This window comes from Megalobrama amblycephala, linkage group LG2 (genome assembly GCF_018812025.1).
Source record: "Megalobrama amblycephala isolate DHTTF-2021 linkage group LG2, ASM1881202v1, whole genome shotgun sequence".
Classification (NCBI taxonomy): domain Eukaryota; kingdom Metazoa; phylum Chordata; class Actinopteri; order Cypriniformes; family Xenocyprididae; genus Megalobrama; species Megalobrama amblycephala.
The window spans coordinates 45,561,916-45,583,209 of record NC_063045.1 but is presented as its reverse complement, the minus strand read 5'-3'; the positions used below and the strand labels follow the sequence as shown (position 1 = coordinate 45,583,209).

General features: G+C 36.5%; 1 protein-coding gene across 1 annotated transcript; it reads right to left on the bottom strand.

Annotated features, from left to right (window-relative positions):
• Positions 1-3,745: 3,745 nt before the first annotated feature.
• paxbp1 (PAX3 and PAX7 binding protein 1) lies at positions 3,746-19,965 on the bottom strand. The gene is made up of 18 exons (XM_048178725.1): positions 19,540-19,965; positions 18,817-18,945; positions 15,227-15,409; positions 14,725-14,946; positions 14,364-14,464; positions 12,664-12,887; positions 12,014-12,203; positions 10,103-10,226; positions 9,457-9,559; positions 7,265-7,380; positions 6,972-7,171; positions 6,722-6,872; positions 6,476-6,597; positions 5,502-5,578; positions 5,311-5,377; positions 5,048-5,194; positions 4,813-4,967; positions 3,746-4,484 (listed from the first exon to the last, which is right to left on the bottom strand). Exons 1-18 carry the CDS (start codon positions 19,811-19,813, stop codon positions 4,367-4,369), a joined length of 2,703 nt encoding a protein of 900 aa, XP_048034682.1. The 5' UTR covers positions 19,814-19,965; the 3' UTR covers positions 3,746-4,366.
• Positions 19,966-21,294: the final 1,329 nt, after the last annotated feature.

Genomic DNA, 21,294 nt, shown 5'->3' with positions numbered 1-21,294 from the left:
TTACACGAATCACGTAAATACATATTTTCAATTCAAAACGGCAATATTTGAGAAAAAAAGTTGATTAGTTTGCATCACTATGTCATTGTCGGTCGTTTAAAGGGTTAGTTCACCCAAAAATGAAAATTCTGTCATTTATTACTCACCCTCATGCTGTTCCACACCCGTAAGACCTTCATTAATCTTCGGAACACAAATTAAGATATTTTAGTTGAAATCCGATGGCTCCATGAGGCCTCCATAGGGAGCAATGACATTTCCTCTCTCAAGATCCATAAAGGTACTAAAAACATATTTAAATCAGTTCATGTGAGTACGTGGTTCAATATAAGTATTATAAAGCGACGAGAATATTTTTGGTGCAGCTTATATAGACTTATAGTGATGGCCGATTTCAAAACACTGCTTCCGGAAGCTTCGGAGCATTATGAATCAGTTCGGAGCGCCAAAGTCACGTGATTTCAGCCGTTGGCAGTTTGACACGCGATCCGAATCATGATTCGATACACTGATTCATTTGTGCACCGAATCTTCCTGAAGCAGTGTTTTGAAATCGGCCATCACCAAGTCTTTTTTTTTTTTTTTGGCGCACCAAAAATATTCTCGTCGCTTTATAATATTGAACCACTGTACTCACATGAACTGATTTAAATATGTTTTTAGTACCTTTATGGATCTTGAGAGAGGAAATGTCATTGCTCCCTATGGAGGTCTCACTGAGTCATCGGATTTCAACTAAAATATCTTAATTTGTGTTCCGAAGATTAACGAAGCTCTTACGGGTGTGGAACGGCATGAGGGTGAGTAATAAATGACAGAATTTTTATTTTTGGATGAACTAACCCTTTAACATTTCTATCGCAAAACAATTGGCATGTGTTAAATGTTGCTCACTTTACATCTTACCTCACTCTGTCTTTCAAAGTTAAACTGACGCTTCGCCCTGGCATTCACGCGGCACCAGGTCATGAGTCCTTCCATTCACTGCCAGCCATTGAATCTAATGACATTGTGTGAACAGTAAACCCATACTTTGATTGGCCATCTCAATCATTTTGACACTGACGAGTGCTGTTAGACCGCTCAGGCAGACCAGAATAAAAATGTAACTTTTAAACCTTTTTGTGATTGTAACAACAAAGAGCGCTGAGTAACAGAGCAGTAGTGCAAGAATTTCAAATAGGCCTATTGGTGGTTACGGCCCTGAAACAATGATACTTCATCCAAAAAACTCATCCAATATCTTAAAAAATAAATACCAGATACAAGCAAAAATTTAGTTGGACGATTAGCTAAAATTTTAAGAAGGTTTAAATGACATTGGCAGAATTCCTCAACATTTTCCTAATAGATGACGCTGTTATAAAATTGAATGTGGACGCTGAAATAGCTTGAACGTTAAAAAATGGACTGCAATATGATGATGATCTTAAGCTATTTTTTTTTTTCATGAGAACCACACTGATAGGACAAAGTCAATAGGAGAGCCACTTCTACCGCAAAAGTATCAAAAGTTACATCATGAAAAAACACTAGTAATTTATATAGTAAATACTATAGTGTTTTTGAACCATATTATAGTAAATTGTAGTAGGCTATACTGTATATTATAATATTTACAACACTTTGTTAATGAATGTTACAGCATACTATAGTATTAACTGTAATATACTGTAGTATACTTTAGTTTTTACTACAGTAAACTGTAGTGTATTGTAGTATAATACACTCTAGTTGTAGAAAACTTGGTACAGTATTGGGTAATTAGTTTACATTAGCTATAGTTGTTATATTACCACAGCAACTATAGAATTACCACAACAAATTAATTCAAATCCTTTACTATAGTATGGTAGTATTCATTACTATAGTATTTTGTCATGTTCATAAATAGCATATCTGCTTATCTGTCATCCCTGAACATACAATATGCAATGCAATAAATACAAAAGGCGGGAAAAAAAATTCTTTATCATTTACCAGTCAAATTTGTAATTGAGACAAGATGATTTCCCTTAATGACAAAAAAAGCTGGATTACTTAAGTTAAAAGCTTGGCGAGCCGCATGAGGAACACTGATCCAAGCCAAATCAGGTGAAGATCTGATAAACGGAGGAAGTGGTTTTCAGTTTCATCAAAAATATTAATCTTATTAAAGTTATGCATGTATGGAAGCCCATTTCCAACACACAAAAATAACCATGCTTAGATGAGAATTATGAGATAAAAAGTAAAAATGATGGCATACTAAGTCAAAATTATGAGATAAGCCAATTATGAGAATTATTATGACACAAGTCAAAATGTTTGTCATAAAAATTCTGGTAACACTAATAAGGTTTCATTAGTTAAATTTAGTTAACATGAATAAAGAATGAACAATACTTCTGCATCATTTATTTTTATCTTATTAAACATTTACTAATACATTATTAAATCAAATGTTGTATTTGCTAACAGTTACTCACTGTGAAGTAACGAACAAATGAACAGCTGGGTTTTTATTAACATTAACAAAGATTAATACTGTAACAAATGTATCGCTCATTGTTAGTGCATGTTAGTTAATTCATTAACTAATGAAACATTGTAAAGCGTTAGAATTTTAAATTATGAGAAATTGTCAATTGTCACTTATTTCATAATTATGCTTAGCATGTCATAATTTTGACTTTTTATCTCAAAATGATGACAAGTTTTGGTCACATTTACTGCAGTTCAGCAAATTTTCACAAGTGAAATCCAGTCATTTCAATAGAAATCCAATAATCTGGAATTTCGCATGAGGACAAAAGATTTCGCCACATCGTGTTGACCTACAGAAAGCTGCTTGGTTTGGAAGTGACTTCTGTGTGAGTTGTGCTTCATATCACACCACCACTGACAATAATAAACTTTGCTCACAAAAATTTGCTCATGTGACCACTCCTTTTATGTCTCATAATTTTGACTTGTGTCTTAATTATGATTTACTAAAGCATGATTGTTTTCTTGTGGCTTAAATGGTCTTCCGTACACAAAGCCAAGAAACAAAAAGAAAGAAGATTCCACATGGTTCAAGACCAAAAAAATTGCAGCTTTGCCTGTCGGTGGCACTAGAGGGTTCAGTTTGAGATCAAGACCACCAGCAAAGTTCAGACTCCCCTCAACCAAATTTCCCTCCAAAAGGTTTTATGGGCTGCCAAAGACTCCCAGGCAAAAACAATAGGAGCTTCCACACCTTTAGTGATTGTCCCCTAAAAATAATGAAAAACCACGGGGGAGGAAAAGACCATTCCATATATCAGAAAGTTACATATTCATAAAAACTAAACTAACATCCAGCTGTGCTTTCCAGCTTGGATTTATACAAATGCTTCTATATAATCAAATTATGTATCGCTTTCTACCTCAGACTAAACCACAGCTAGACATCTGAGGAAACTGCTGACTGACTATGCAAACTCTCAACTGCATGATTAAAAAGATTCATATCATTAAATCTTTACATACATATGCAGTGAATAGTGTAATTGCAATGGAATTGCCATTTCCTCAAGTAAAAATGTACTCGTGAGAAAAAAAGTTACACTTTGAGATATGAAGTCATAATTACAATAAATAAATTTGCAATTACAATATATAAGTTGCACTGAAAGATATTTCTTGTAATTGCAACTTACAACTATATAAGTCAATTAAAGAAATCAAGTTGCAATTGTGAGGTCACGACTACGCTGTAGATAAATAAGGAATTTATCCTGAATATCATTAACACTTTATTTATGCAAATAAAACATTTCAAGGTCCAGGAAAACAACAACAAAAAATAAGTACATTCGTTAAAGTAGCACGTGGTTTTGTTTGCCAGCATGTCATGTTCATTTGATTAGGACGAGGTTGGCACACGAGAAAGACAAACTGTTTTAAAGATGGGCACAGATGCTGCATCATTTGACCCATGGCTGTGCATAAATATTTTTGAACGTTGTTCACAATATGCTGTATGTAACTCTCAAAGTGCAGCCTACGAGAGAGCGGAAAGTGTACAGAACCAATATATTTTCTTGCAGGTAATGATACTGCAGAGATGGACAGTTTAAAAGATCCAAATAAGAGATCCCATCTGTTTAAAAAAAGTAAAAAGAAGTGACGCCTCCTCAGGAAAGGGATTACAAAAGTCTTAACACAGCAGAGTGCACTCCAAACCCAAATCAGTGTCAGTTTCACTGAATTTCAGCTGTTGACGGTAAAACATCTCTAAAGTCCACCAATGTGTCCCCAATGAAAACCCTTCAGCCACACAGATAAATGTACAATATTCACAGTATTTACATGGTGTGGTTCATCCAAAAACAGCCAGTGAGGCATTCCATTGGTTTGCCTTTCATTTGTTCTCGAGGAGAGTCTTTATATCTTTAATGCCATGTTCTGATGCAACTGCGATCACGTGGTCTAAAGCATTGAGTCGTCCCAGAAGCCTGATCACATCCTTAATTTGTTCCCTATGTAGAGAAACAAGAACTGATATTAATAATAATAAAAAAAGGGAGATAATGCTTACATTGCAGAGCCATTAAAATAATTATCGATATTCATATACTTGCATTATATAAATTTTCCTTTTCCTCAAAATTATATGTCCAAATAACAATGTGCAGATCTCAAGGCCTAGAACGCCACCAGACTCCCACTGAAGGCCGCTGATTTACATTCATTTTATATTAAACCATCATATCTTGATACTACGATAATATCTATTATATCTTTGTGTGGCATATACAGAGATGTTAAGATGTTACCTTAACGCAAGAACATAAGAAACCACTTTACCTCACGTTCCTCTTCTCCACATCTGATCCAGCCACACAGCTGCGGTACAGACTGCTGGCCAGGTGTTTCAAATATCTGCAGAAGTTCTCGAGCTGAGGAAGAGTCTGCTGTCCTTTTAGACTGCTGAACCACTGCACAGGAAAACACTCCACCACCTGAGGATATCGATAGAGGGTCAGAACGACTTCATTTGTAAACACTGTTTATATGAATATTAATACCAAATGAGTCATACTTTGCGGCATTTCTCCACATGTTCCTCGCTGGCATCTGTGGTCTGCAGGGCTGAGAGAATGTAGCGGTTTAGTGTGCTGTCCACGGCGAGCTCCTTCAGCGCTGACAGAGACAGGATCCCATCCCATAATAAGATGTTCCCAAGTAACTGAACACAAGAAAGAGATTCAGCAGGGAATAAGCTTGAACAATGGTTAATAATTAATCAACTGATTTAGACAATAGCAAAAAGTCTCCAGAATATTTATGCATGACTACACTTACCTTAACACAAGACCAAAACTGCCTCTGGGAAAAGAGGTAAGGACCAGAGTTCTTGTTCTCCATAACACTGTAAGGGGAGAAAATCAAAATTACACAGCGTCACACACTGGAAACGGAAACTAGAAGATGTATACAATGAGCAGCATTTACAAACGATGATACAACAGGAGTGATTCAGCTTTCACGCTCACTTTTTTGGAAACAGAGGCAGGAAAATGTCATCATCGAGAGTCCGTCGAATTCGCATGACTATGGTCCTTAAAAGCTCCTGAAAAAGAATAGATCTTTGTCAATGACAATCAAACGAGACTAATAATTTAAACCTGTAAAGCCTGACATACAAAAGAAGTTTATTAAGCCTTTAGATTTTATATATATATATATATATATATATATATATATTCAACATTGATAATCATAAATGTTTCTTGAGCATCAAGTCATCATATTAGATTGATTTCTGAAGGATCATGTGACAATGAAGACTGAAGTAATGATGCTGAAAATTCAGCTTTGATCACAGGAATAAATTACACTTTACTGTATAATGACATAGAAAACAGCTGTTTTAAATTGGAATAATATTTCACAATATTACTGTTTTTGTTTGTATTTTTAATCAAATAAATGCAGGCTTGGTGAGCAGAAGATACTTCTGTCACTCTATATCAAACAATAAGATGATATTTAAATACCTAGTTTTATGATCAAAGCTCTGTAGTTTTCATTTTCGGAGCAAACAATGTTATGCAAAACAATGATAATTAAGAGATGTACAAATAAATGTACCTCAAAAGCCTGATGCATCATAAAAAAATGCAACATAAAAAAAATGTATGGATAATCAAGTAAACCCAAGTTGCTTCAGTCCAGTAAGTGTTCATCCTGAAATATTACTAACAATATAAAAGTTATTCTAATGTTTAAAAGTATAAAACTCATCAGATTTCACAGCAAAAAGACGCCAAAATCAATCAGACGTCAAAAGGCGTGTAGTAGATTGTATACAACAGGTTTTACAGCAAAGTTGATCATGCTGATAATTTACAATCTGTAGAATTTTGCCTACCAAATATGATACAGTAGGCCTAAATGAAAATGAAAATCAAACACAAAAATAAGAGCCTGTGGCTTTAATGCATTGCGGTCTCATCTGTTCACTTACTTGTGTGTTGCGGTTTTCGCCATGCAGCACAGTGGGATAATCTTTGATCAGCCTCTGCATGAAAGCCACCAGTCTGGACGTCTGACTGCTGGTTAGCGGATCCCACACCTGATCTGTCAGCACTGAGGGGGTGACAAGAAGGGCAGAAATCATGTTTTAAAAGAGTGATTTGGGTTTGAGATGCCGTTCTGAGTTTAAAAAGTAAGGAGTGAACCATTACAAAGATGGGGAATGGGATAGACTAACCTGCTAGTTTAGGAAGCAGCACTCTTTCTACAATAGCAGGAAGCAGGCTGTTATCTATGTCTTCCTCTTTCTTTAGAGAGCTCTGCTCCTCACAGCCATAGAAGAGCAAAGACTCAAACCACAGCATATACTCAAAGTTGGGACACTCCACCTGCATAGATACAAATAGCATCATTTTGGCAACTAAAGACTGAAATGTTCAGGCAATGCAAAGCAGATCAAAAAATTGGGAATGACGTTCTCTCTGTACCTCAAATGGAGACCATGAGATGAGCTGCAGTCGAATAAGGGGGTTAAAGAGTTTGGGCAAACACAGTCCAATGTAGGCATCTCTGTAGCATGTAAAATACAGCTTTCTCCATGTCTCGAAGTGAGACTTTATGTTGTCCAGAGAGTGGAAATCCTCCACCACGTCCTCAAAAACCTTCTTTGACTCGTTTAAAATGCGTTCTGGAAGCCAAAAGGATAAAAAGTTTAATCAAGAAAAGATTGAAAAGTAATCAGTACAAGTGATCTTGTATTGGTGTGTGTTTGGCTGGTCACCTCTCTCTAGGTTGTAGCTGGTGATGTCAGTGGACGTCTCTTCGTCATCACTAGACAGGCCCTCCTTATGCTCAGCTCTCTTGCCGTTTTGCTCTCGAGCTTGTCTGCGACGGGTTCTGTTCAGAAGTGTCAAAACAGACCAACAGTTATTAAAACTGAAATACATCACAGAAAGTCTCCATAAAGTAGATTTGGGTGTTTTTACAGATTTTCTGATTCATTCTCATTCGGATTCACTATGTCCTGATTCGATTTATGATTTTGATTTAATCATTATTTGGAAATATTTGAGTTATAGAGTTAACAGGCCAATGTCAGTTAATCACCTGACTGACATTGTGACTATAACACTCACTTTCGCACATTTCCAAACATTTTTGGCCATTACAGGTTAAAATACAAAGCTAATGACAATACAAAGATAATAACAACAATAATGATAATAAATTACGGCATTAATTTAGCGTATGTTTTAGGCACTTGTTTAGTTTAGGGGGTATATTTCACACAGCCAGGGGACTGGGATGGCCATGGCAGAAGCTTCATTTTGTGCTCAGTGACATTTTTGTGTCGGTTTTGATGTTTGTTTTGGATCATTGTCCTGATGGAAGATCCAACAAAGGCCCATTATTGGATTTCTAGCAGAAGCGGTCAGGTTTAGATTTTTTTATGTTGGTATTTGATAGAATCCATGATACCATGTATCTGAACAAGATGTCCAGGACCTCCAGCAGAAAAATAGGGCTACAACATTAAAAATCCAGTGCTATACTTAACTGTGGGCATGGGGTGCTTTTTATCCATGTGTGCACCAAACCCATCTGGTGGGTTTGCTGCCAAAAAGCTCTTTTTTTTTAGTTTCATCTGACCATAGAAGTCGGTCCCGTTTGAAGTTCCAGTCGTGTCTCACAACTGAATATGCTGGAGATTGTTTCTGGCTGAGAGCAGAGGATTTTTCTTGAAACCCTCCCGAACAACTTGTGGGGATGTAGGTGCTGTTTGATATTTTTTTTAGGCTTTCTGACTCAAGACTCAACTAATCTCTGCAATTCTCCAGCTGTGATCCTTGGAGAGTCTTTGGACACTCAAACTTTCCTTCTCACCACGCATTAGGACAATTTAGACACACGTCCTCTTCCAGGCAGATTTGTAACATCTTTAGTTGAACTTCTTAATTATTGCCCTGATAGTGGAAATAGGGATTTTCAATGCTTCAGCTATTTTCTGACAGCCACTTTCTATTTTGTGAAGCTCGACTATCTTTTGCTGCACATCAGAATTATATTCTTTGGTTTTACTCATTGTGCTGAATGATTAAGGGAATTTGGCCTTTGTGTTTCCTCATGTTTATACTTCTGTGGAACAGGAAGTCATGGCTGGACAATATCATGTTCATGATCACCCTGGTGTGCAAAAAAAATGTAAATATGAATTGGAATATATTTCAGAGATATTTTACTCATGCCAATAATTGTGGCCAACGTGTTTTGGAGAAAAAAAAAAAATTTCATAATGTGATTTTCCCCCCACTTTCAATTCTTTTCCTTCAATGAAAGGTTAGATTTTTGCTAATTTTATGAATTAAAGATCAAAAGGATAAACAAAATGCAGATTTATTTTTACAGTCATCTTTGATCATATTTACCAAGGTATGTGTGTATATATATATATATATATATATATATATATATATATATATATATATATATATATATATATATATATATGGCTTGACTGGTGAATTTTAGCATTGGCGTGTGACGCAGTCACTCCTACAAGCCACTTTGGAGAATTATATATAATATACATTGTAGTCTTGTACGTCAGGTCTTAAAGTAACAGCAGCCTAATATACCTGCTGCCAAATTATGAGATAATATTAAAAATATCTATATGGCAGTTTTTCCCCATGGTATTGATGTCAAAATTGTGGCCAGTAAAAAATGCTTTGGTAAACCATTAGCCACAGTGGCTGGTGAGCAAAAAAGTTAATGTCAAGCAAGCCCTGTATATATATATATATATATATATATATATATATATATATATATATATATATATATATATATATATATATATATATATATATATATATATATATATATATATATATATATATATATATATATATATATATATATATATATTTATATTTATATATTTATATTTATGGTGTTTTTTTTAAAGCATACCGCCTGGCTTCTCTTTCAGCTATCCTCCTCTGCTTGGCAAGCTCCTGATAGGCTGTGCGATCACGACCGAATGAGTCCAAGTTAGGAGCCATAACAGCTTTACCTGAAACAGAAAGAACTGACATTAACCCTTAGTAAAGCTGAACTCACCAGTCCTGTTACAAGCTATATTGACAGATCTGATAGTCATTACCTACTCATTAATATATCGAACCAGATGTTCAAGCATTAGTCCACAAATGTCAGTAAAAATTTAATTTAATTTCATGCACACTGCACAGTACTTAAGGGTTTTCCTCCCTTTTCGCATTCCATCAGAATTAAATTCCGACTTGAAGTTAATTTTACACCTGCTCAATTTTACTGGGTGAGAAACTCTCCTCCAATCACTTACCTGCTCAGCATCTTAACAATGTTTCAGTGTGAACACTGATCAATAAGAAGCCAGTAAGCTTTCACCATCCGAAAACCACATACACTTTCATTTGTCTCAATCTCTCTCTCACACACACACACAAACACACAAACAAACGTGCACTTCTTTGTGTATTATTCTGATGTGCAATTAATCATAACTGTATAACAAAAATGGAAAGAAAAAAAAACAATGAGGCCATTCAAATAAAAACCTTCAAGATGGACTGACTTGAAAGGCTGGAAAACTCCGACGATTCATCTTTAATATCATCCTGTCTTCTCTGGACGAGACGGGACGCCCGCTGCCGAAGTAACTGGTGCATGGCGACCTCTAGCTCCAGAATAACAGGCACCTGAAAGATACGATGATTTTTGTGACAGCTGAACCATAGACAAGGGGCCGGAGGCCGAGACGAGGGGCTTAGTGTGCTCTGGTATGGCAAGGGAGAGAAAGCAGCCAAATTAAATAGCTCTAGACAGAAAGCCCTTTAGAGCTGGATCAAAACTGGCTCCCGCTTGTGTTAATGCTTCAAGGTATTAAACTTACTATGAGCCAAACAAAAATAGTCTTGAGTTTTTTGAAACTTCTGTGAAAGACTTCCAGCAAGCCATTGCTGGTTGTTTTTGACAAACAGCTTGTTTTCATTTAATGCAGCTAGTCAACAACACAACTGAGATATAATTATTCAAAAATAGCTACAGATTCACAAAAGGACGCACAGTCAGAAGCGTTGCATTTAATAGAGTGCAACAGTGACCGTCACGTTTTCAGCACCCTTGGTTCCTGAAGTATTTTTTCCATTCATTTTTCCCATAGGGATTTTAAGTCTTTAAGAGTTATATGCCATCCTGTTAGGCATAGCGAGTGATATTAAAAATGATGTATATAGAAACATTTTACAAGAATTGCAAAACATAAATATACAAATATTATGTAGTTTGAGAGTGCAGGGACATGATTACATCATTTATCATATGCAGCATTTCATGGGAATGGACAGGTGCTAAAAACAGCTCTTTTGGCGTGATTTGCTTTTCACAGTTCTTTGATTAGTGGAGATGTAGTTTTTCCACCAAGAATTCAACTGTAAAAAAAATATTAATTTGAAATAACATAGGCTGATGGCTTCAACAAAAGCATGTGTCATCAATTAGCTCACAGTAGTTCTATTTAATAGTGTAAAAGTTATCTTTCAAAATCAATTCCCCTAGGGAGAAAAGGAATGGGATTTTTACTTTTGGAATCCGAATATTGCACTCTATAGTTTTCACAGACATGCACCACAAATTAATGTAGATATTTGCATATACTTGGGACAAGCTACCCTTAAGCTAATGCAATCATTAAGCTATCATCAGGTATTCAAATGATACCTTAATGCTACAAATGCACAGTTACTGCATTTTGCCTTTAAAGGGCAGTATATTCCACTGGTGCTGTAATAAAGATTAACCATTTTTTTGACTTTTATTACTTTTTATATTTTTTTGGTTCAACAACCCTATAAACAAGCTACTTAGCTACCTAATGAATTGGAAGTCTCACACAAAAAAGAAGTATGACCTATTACTTTCTAAATAACATGAAAATGTATTGATAAATCATGATAAAGGCTATTTTTTCAACTAATAACATATGTTAGTTCTTCGTGTCTCATCTGAGACACCACGATTTGTGTATATAGTGCCTCTTTATAGCTGAACAGAATGAGAGAAACACAGAAAAAACATCTCTTGCTGCATCAGCTGTGGGGAAAATATGGAAGATTACACCTTAATCCATGATCTGATGAAAAATATGACCTGGTGGACTGAAAATTAGTTTAATAAAAAAACAAAAACAAAAAAAACATCATAAACATGAACTATGTGACTATATATATATTTAAGTAACTGGTATTATTTTTACTCCTAATGATATTATAAAAGTAATTTTAGTTGAGATAAATAAGTTTAAAGTCTAATTAACTACACAATTCTGACACAGGCAACATAAAAAAAAAAAAAAAAAAAAAAAAAAACTTTGAAATGAATCAAAAAGAAATACAGTAGTAAGGTCTGAAAAAAAACAACCAACAACTGAAAAACAAGTCAGTAAAAAAACCAGCAGCAACATAAAAACAAATGCATTCATTCTTACCTTTTCACTGAAACACTCAAGCAAGTCTCCAACATACCCTCGCATTTCTTGCAAGAATCTATATTTGTCTGCGGCCTCCTGTGAGGAGCCCTCCAGGAGCTGGATGGTCTTTTTGGAGGCCTCCAGCTCCTCCTGGATCTGCTCAAAGCGCCGGGCATTGGAATTGTGCCCTTGGCGCATGAAGCTCAGCCTGGTGCACAGGGGAGTCAAAGAGAGATTTGTTATTAGTGATGTATGGGGACATCGCTAGGGTCGCACATGTCCTGATGAAGACGGTTTTGTCTAAACAATGCAATGGAGTCAGTAATACAGCTGCAGATTTTAGCATCTGCAAATACTCCATCTGGAGAAATATTACACTTCTGCAGAAACAGACAACGGTCCGATACCCAGAATTAACCAGGATCAACGTGTGAGGAGATATGCATCTTGTATGTATCCTCATTATGCTGGAAGTCCAAAGTGCAAGCTTTCATCTTCGATGAAATAGTCTGGTCAAATTTATGGGACGTGCATGAAATTTATCAGGGCATTAAAAACTATGAAGTGTTGGTACATATAAAATCCTAGGAAATACCAACTGGGCAGATTTGAACTGGCAATTTGAGGGGTTACAGTGACCGCCGATGAGAAGGCAGTTCAGACCGTACCTGTCTTTGAGACGTTTCTTTACCAGATCTGTGGTTATAGGGGTCAGGTCACAAGAGGGAATGGGATAAGGAACTGAGGGCTCTGCTTTCAAAGTCTTGCTGTTGTCGGCTCCGACTGTGGCAGCGGTGTAGCTAAACGGCATGGCGTAGGAAGCTCCATAAGGCTGTGCATCGTAACCGCCTTGGTAATACATGGTTGTATCTTCAGACTGGGTGGTTTGGACCTAAAATATCAAAACAGGATATGACATTAAAATTAGAGTGTCAAAATAAATATTGCGATTTCAAATCGCAAACTATAGTACACTGTAGGAATGTCAAAAGAACTGGTATTTCAATACCAAGTCAATACTAAAAAAGTCTTCTATCAATTACACTATCATTCAAGAGTTTAGGGTGAGAAAGGTTTTTTTGTTTTTGTTTATTTGATCAAAAACAGTATAAAAAAAATAATATAATGTTTATGATCAAAGAAAATATACCATATCCAGGGGCACATCTGGTACCGCTGGTAATATACAGCCTATTCCTCACTCAATCACACACATAAGGTTGCCACAAAGCACCACCAAAAGTAGGCTAATGAATATCATTCTGAGTGAGTGTCAGTGCAACTTTCATTCAGATTACATAATCGGAGAGTAGGCCTATTTGTTTTTGATTTGAACTGGTTCGTTTAAAAGACATTTCAAGCTTTCTCTAGATACATTTCTCATGTCTAGGAGGCAAGTAGCCTATACGCTGAGTTTTGGTTCATTTATGTGATCGGAGACCAAGACGGTTTTCTTTATTTTACAAAAGCACAATGTTTTCTTGTTATTGTGAGTGTACACAAATAACAGTAGTAGTCTTTACAGTTTCGAATGATGTATTACTCTTATCTGTACCAAAAATGACAAAGTATTTTAAGTTGTTTTCTCTGTTATTAGGAAAAAATGCAAGTGTTTGTGCCGGCGCCTCCATGTCATGCAGTAAGAGCACTAATATTTTAGATTCCACACTCCAAACAAACACTTAAGTAATAACAGTGCACATTTATCTAGGTTAACGGGTTAATTCACCCAAAAATTAAAATTATGTCATTAATTACTCACCTTCATGTCGTTCTACACCTGTAAAACCTTCGTTCGTCTTCAGAAAAGGTACTAAAGACACCACTACAGAATTTTTGGGTGAACTAACTCTTTAACATTAGAGTAAACGGCCAAGTTACGTACATGTTTCAAATGATAAGCCATATTTGAGGTCGATGGACATTACGTAAACGCTTGGATTTCCTGCCCGACATATAATTACCACAAGGACCCGCCATTAACGATCTGTCCCTCACATAATGCGTGACTTCACTTTGTGTGGAGTTTTTTTTTTTTTTCTGCGACTATCCAACTAATACAATTTTGGTTGACTAAGCCTCTTCTTGTCGACTAATGTTTAGTCAACTATTGGGGTCAGCCCAAGTAAAAAAATTGTAAAAAATCCCCCCATGACCCCTTTAAGTAAGCTTTATATTTTTATCCTGTTTTCAAATACTTTTTTCTTCTTCACATCAAAGTATGTAATGTTCTTAAATGAAGACTTTATTCATTTAAAAATTAATGTAAAAAAACGCTTCTGAAACCAAGGCTGCTGAAAAAGAGGAGGGGCACTTTTACACTCTATTAAACACTTTCATATATGCTAGTTAATATACTCTGACTCACCTGCGGGATGCTAATGCCCTTCCTGATCTGCTCCTGCTCCCAGCGATTCACTTCCTCATCCTGGCCATCATCTAGAGCTTCATCATCACTGCATTCGATACCTGAATCACAACACACACACACCCAAAACAAACACTAAGGTCAGATCTTGGTTAAGTGCACATCTTTACCAGGATCTGATCTCTCACACCCACACAATTCCTATTTATAGTTATTCTGTCTTTTTTGTGTGACTTTTTCTAAGTGACATGACATTACAAGGACATTTCTTCTGGAGACCAGGTGAATGTGGGTTCCTGTAATTGTACATAAACAAGTTTCATATTACTAGAGCTTAGTCTGAACTGCGTCACACACTGACCGATCTCCTCAGCTATTTTCTGCCTCTGACTCTTTATCTTGACCCCACTGAAGTTGATCCTTTTCTCATCTTCATCATCATCACTGCCGCCGTTCTCATCTTCGCGAACAAGGCGCTTGCTCGTCGCTTCATTCTCGACCAACGGAGCCTCACCCCCAAGCTCTCGAGCCATCTGCCTACGTTTACGAGCAGCATGAATGAAGGCCGCGTCGGGGATCTCGCCTGTTGAAATGTATGACAGCTATTGTTAGTGTAAACACAATGATTAATCACTTTCACGTGAATTAGTTTAACCAGAAAGATCCTAAACAGACTAGAAAGCCATTTGTTTGCCATATAAAAATGTGGATTTGATCACATACGGTGTTTAACAACATTCAATGTTTAACCACAATACACATCAGCAGGTTCCAGCCTCGTATGACCATTCTTGAACTGCAAAAACAGCTTAATCATGCAACTTGCTCTACAGGTCCAGCCTGGAGGTTATGGAAACTCTCACCTGGTCTAAGCGAGCTGAGGGCAGACAGAGTTTGGCTAAATGCTCCCCCTGCAGACTTTTGCTCGCCCTCCTCTTCCTGTTCCTCATTGCTGTCGACCTCCATTTCTTCTTCTCCCTGTTCACTGCTGGCTCTGCTGCCCGATAGGGGCTCCTCTTTAATTGACAGATTCTGAGCAGGTCCACCTAAAAAGAACAAACCAGTGAGCGATAATACAAACTTATGTAATTAGCTAGATGGTCAAGGGCTAAGATTACAGAGGGTTTAATAATTTGTGGGCTATATTACCACATAAAAATAATAACACTAGAAAAAAAAGGGGGTTACTCAGAGCTGATGTCAGGACACACAAACTAGGAGATCATACATAATTCTTCAGCTATATTATAGAGGCTCTATATTCTAGCTGAGCCCCCAATGTGAGTTTTTTTTAAGGTGACCGTTATTTTAGAACGCATCACCTTATATATGAAAATCACTGAGCGCTTCTGTCTCTGGCTCAGCGCCAGCCAAAGAAAGAAAGCATGTGAATTTATCAACACCGGGCAGATTGTATTCATCAAAAATGGTTAAATCTGATCCCATTTCTGGGGTGGAGGGGGGGACAAATTAGAACTGAGGGGGCACAAATCAGATCTGCACAAAATCAGGCCTTGCCCCCTCGTGGCGCAATGCCTGGAGTTCACTACATTGTCTAGTAATACTCCAAAAATCAGCCATGCTTCATTCTGATGTGTCTACCATTATAACATGGAGTTGGGGCAGCAAACAGATATTTTCTTAATGAAATGTAAATTTGATGTTTTAAAGACAAAAGGTAGTCCGCTGTGAAGGGGGGTGGATTCTGGAAACCACTGCCACTTCAATATATATCTTCTAAGTTATTAATCAACATTTATCTTTCTGTTAAATTATTTGAATGACTTCTTCAACGTAGTGTTGCACGATATACCGGTACTAGAATGGTATCGCGATACCCTGCTTTTAAAAACGGTCCAGTTCTACATTTTATTAGTACCGGTACTTTGAGTGCCAGCTGCATTTCCTAATGTGCGACAGCAGGGGGCAGTGTGCGTGCAGCGCGCTGCTTCTAAAGCACATTGAGTGCGTGTTTATTCCTCTCAACTGCGTAACGGCTTTTATGGTGACGAAACGAGAGGTAAGATGTTACAAAATAACGCAAGCGAAGGGAGTCAAAAGCATCTTGCCGTCAAACATCTCGATTTGAACAAAGAATTTAAAGAGCGACAGGTTAGTGTGATACCAGCATTATGTTTATGCTCTCAAACATTAAATGAGTGTTTTTTATTCATTTTACTCGTGCAAGCAGACCTCAGAGAAGAGGTGTATTATTGAGTCTAAGTTTAATAAGTGATATCTGGTTGCAAAAATAAAATTAATTTAAAAATACATAAATATGTGAAGGGTAGTTATTTTAAACCAATTTGTGCTTTAATAACATTGCTATTAAGTATTTACAGTAATCTAATTTTTACAATAATCTTACTGTCAAAAACACCTACATATATATATATATAAAAAGCATAACAGCAAATAATTTTATTGAGCATGGAAAAAAATAAACTTTAAAAAATATATTAACTCTAACAACTTCACAGCAATGCAGCTCAAATTCAGAATTATCAGCCTGCACACTGGTGAAGAAAGAAGTTCTGTCATATGTTATTTATTTACTTTTCCTGCTGTTTTAGGTTTTTGCCGTAGTATCGTTTAAGTATCAGTATCGTGATATTTAAGTTAGATATCGTATCGAAGTCAAAATTTTGGTATCGTGACAACACTACTTCAACGTATGTTAAAGCTTTTATTTTCCTTTTCAAACACTAGAAAATAATTTGGAATATTGTCTGAACTTCTTACTGAGAGAAAAGAACATGTTATCAGTATGTTTTGGGAAAGTTTCCTGCTCAGATCAACTTCAACCTCGAAGAAGCTGCGAATCATGTGTGTACGTGCGCTAAGTGTTCTGTGCAGGTCCTTTGTACTGGTGGACAACTGGCACTCTGTTGGTGAACAGACAGATGCCATGTCATGACCCCAAAAGGACACCCAGTACCTAAATCCAGAGTCCCCTCATCAGCATCCTGACAAATGGAGAAATGCTTCTGACTATCTGTCCATGTGTGGAATAGGGCTGGGCGATATATCGCATGCGATTCTCACGCGCATTTCGTCAGTAAAGCCGGTTCCCTGATTACCGCTAAATCGCCATCACCTGCTTTCAAACGGAGCGCCATTTAATAGCCAGAGCCGTAGTTCACTGATAAGCCACGTTCATATCGCAGATGAATCGCCTTCGATAAAGAACGCGATATTTGCGTGGCTTATCAGTGAACTACGGCTCTGTCTATTAAATGCCGCACCATTTGAAAGCAGGTGATGGCGATTTAGCGGTAATCAGGGAACCGGCTTTACTGACGAAATGCGCGTGAGAATCGCATGCGATATATCGCCCAGCCCTAGTGTGGAAGATTACCAAATGTGTCTATTTTTCTTAGCCAATCAGAATTATTCAACCTGAAGTAATGACGTAGTTAGTGGACTCTGTTAGAATATAATTGTTGTGGAAATGTGAATGTACGCAGAGCAGCCTACGAACTCCTTGTGAGACTTGAAGCTGGCTTCTGCTGATGAAACTGCAAACTATTCTTCAGTAAAATTTTCTTCAATTTATTTTTTTAAACTCTGACTCCTGGTCTTCATTCATCATATCTGGTCTTTTGGGTCTTTAAAGGGATAGTTCACCCAAAAATGAAAATTTGATGTTTATCTGCGTACCCCCAGCGCATCCAAGATGTAGGTGACTTTGTTTCTTCAGTAGAACACAAATTATGATTTTTAACTCCAACCGTTGCCGTCTGTCAGTCAAATAATGCTAGTGGATGGGAACTTCTACTATAAGAGTAAATAAAACTTGCATAGACAAATCCAAATGAAACCCTGCGGCTCGTGACGACACATCAATGTCCTAAGACACAAAATGATCGGTTTGTGCGATAAACCGAACAGTATTTATATCATTTTTTTTACTCTAATACCCTACTATGTCCAACTGCGTTCAGCACTCGTTAGTAAGGTCTGATCGCGCTCTGACAACGGAAGTGATGTCTAGCACTCGTTGAAGTATATGCGCGAGACATCACTGCCGCTGTCAGAGCGCGATCAGACCTCACTAAACGAGTGCTGAACGCAGTTGGACATAGTGGTGTATTAGAGGTAAAAAATTATATAAATACTGTTCGGTTTCTCGCACAAACCGACGATGTGTCGTCACGAGCCGCAGGGTTTAATTTGGACTTGTCTATGCAAGTTTTATTTACTCTTATAGTAGAAGTTCCCATCCACTAGCATTATTTGTCTGACAGACGCCAGCGGTTGGAGTTAAAAATTATCATTTGTGTTCTATTGAAGAAACAAAGTCACCTACACCTTGGATGCGCTGGGGGTAAGCAGATAAACATCACATTTTCATTTTTGGGTGAACTATCCCTTTAACTGTAAAATTCCCCCTACACCTGATTCTGATTTATAGAAATGCATGATATTATGAAAAAATAAAAAGATTGAGTACCAATGCGCACGCTTTGCTCTGGTATGGCACTGGTGTTCTTTTCCAAATCCTCCTTGTATTCTTTCTTCAGCTGCTTGACGATCTTCTTGCTGTGGTAGGATTTCTTCACACGAAACACTTCAGTGTCATCTAACAGTGAGAGATATATAGTGAATCTATATAAATATATACATCTTTTAAAATTCATAAACTAGGTAATTGAGCACACATAATGCATAATATAGGTGCAAAGTGTATCAAAGACTTTAGATAGTATATAATTTAGGGCACAACTTTCTGATCAATGAATGTACATGCCCTTTTCTATTTTTATCATTACTAGATAAGGATTTTTAAAAAGCATTCAATTTCAGCTCGATTCAATAATGAAAAATGTAAACGTTCGACGGATGCATTGAAAAGAACCAACTTGATAGCTATTTCCATCTTTGCCATGACTGGGAATTCAAATCCATATCGCTATATCTTATTAGTCTTAAGCCAATTATTGAGTATATTTCAATATGTGCAGAGTCCTAACTGATCACTATTATTAGTTAATTTAATAGGCAAAGTAGCTCATATTTTTGGTGATTGTCACTTTAATAATGACACGAACTGTCATTTAAATAGACTACAGTTAGATGATGAACTGCACCGTAAAAACTCTGAATTGAAACATTACGTTGTTTTTATGTATATTTTTTTATGTTACATGCGTCTTTAATGGCCGTTGATGAGCACCTTCATCATCGTGGAAGCTCAGCAGACTCGCTTTGGGTTCTTCTCGGTTTTCCTTCCTTTTCTTCTTGTCTTTGTTGATCTTGACAGCACCAGGCTGAAATCCGTTCCCGTGGTTGTTCAGTATGTTTGCTCCAGGAGCGGGACCAGTGAAGGACTCACTCGGGTTCGCCGACTCTTCAGCCCCGGGCCCGCCGGACTGCTGGACCTCCTCTTTCTCCTCATCGTCCGAGTCATTCCTCCGCCTAAAATTGCACCTCTTAGCTTTCTTAAACATGGTGATGTGGTGTGCAACGTCTCTAGGATAGTATATACAGACTGATTTCTAGATTTTTGCAGGGCGCCAAAGATGATAACAAGTCCACCATTTTGCCTTCTGCGGAAACGTTTATGTACCTCTGTGAATGTGTGGATTTGCTGAGCGGCAGCAGGAACTCGCTGCTGCCATCTAGATGAGAGGTGCCGTCTTGAACAATTTCCATGTTTTTGTTCTGTTTGGTTTTCACCATAACATAAGATCACCTTCCAACAGTGTAAAAATCACTCAAATATATTTTCAATAACAATAATTATTTTCGTTATATAGTAGGCTATGCCAGTTAAGTCACCAATCAAAATGGACCACTCTTGTTTTATGGAATATTTCAGTATTTATTATAAATGACACATATTTTTCACTGGCAAGAGGGTGGGACAACGTGTCTTTTAAATCATGTCCCACCCTACATTTGTTCTTGTTTGAGAAGCCTTAATATACATACATTATAATATATACATCACAAGGACTATTCCAACTTCTGTTCCATGCCAACTTTAATGGTTACTATGGTATTTTTTCTAATCAACAACACTGGCATATGCATTTTTCTAAGAATTAAATTTCAAAATATCCTTTATTTAAAGAGTGTATTCATGAGGAGAAGGAAATTAAATACTGAAATAACAAATAAATACAAAACGGTTATTGTGTTAATTTATAAATAGGAAATCATTCACATACATTTTTTATGGAAACAAATAGTTATTATAAGGCAAAGTGAATGCAGAAAATGACAGAGATACAAATACTGAAACACATACTGATGGTGAAGAACTGCATTGACAGCTTTTCCTCAACTTCCAGAGAACATCATATGCACCATTTCTGTTGTTGTGGTATTTCTTTAACATTATTTTATTATTCACATATACTAATTAATCTCATTATTACCAGCTTATCATGCAGCCAAAACCTGTGATAACATATGATAATATACAATGTTATTTTAGTATTATTTATATACTTTTATAGAATTTATTAAGTTTGAATTAGCTTTTGTTTTTATATTTTCATTGTTCAATTTGATTTTTAGTTTAGGTTTTAGTAATAATGTTATGTGCTTTTTCATTTTTTTCTATATACATTAAAAGTATTTCAATTTTAGTAATTTTAGTACTTCAACTCAAACCTATTTCATTTATGTTAGTTGCCAAGGCAGCATTTCTATTTTTTTTTTTTGTTTAACATTTCACTAAGTTTACTTTTTTTTTTTTTTTTTTACTAATATTTATAATTTATTTTATTTCAGCTTTATTTCACTTAACAAAAACGACAGTTTTTAACAGTTTTTGTTAACAATAAAAACACTGATAATATAATATTGATATGATAATACAATTTGTTGAATTGTACTGTATCATAGATCACATAGTTTCACACTTGGTCCATCTAAAACCTTAAAGCCAGGATAAAGGGGCTCAGTGAATGTGGTCTGGACA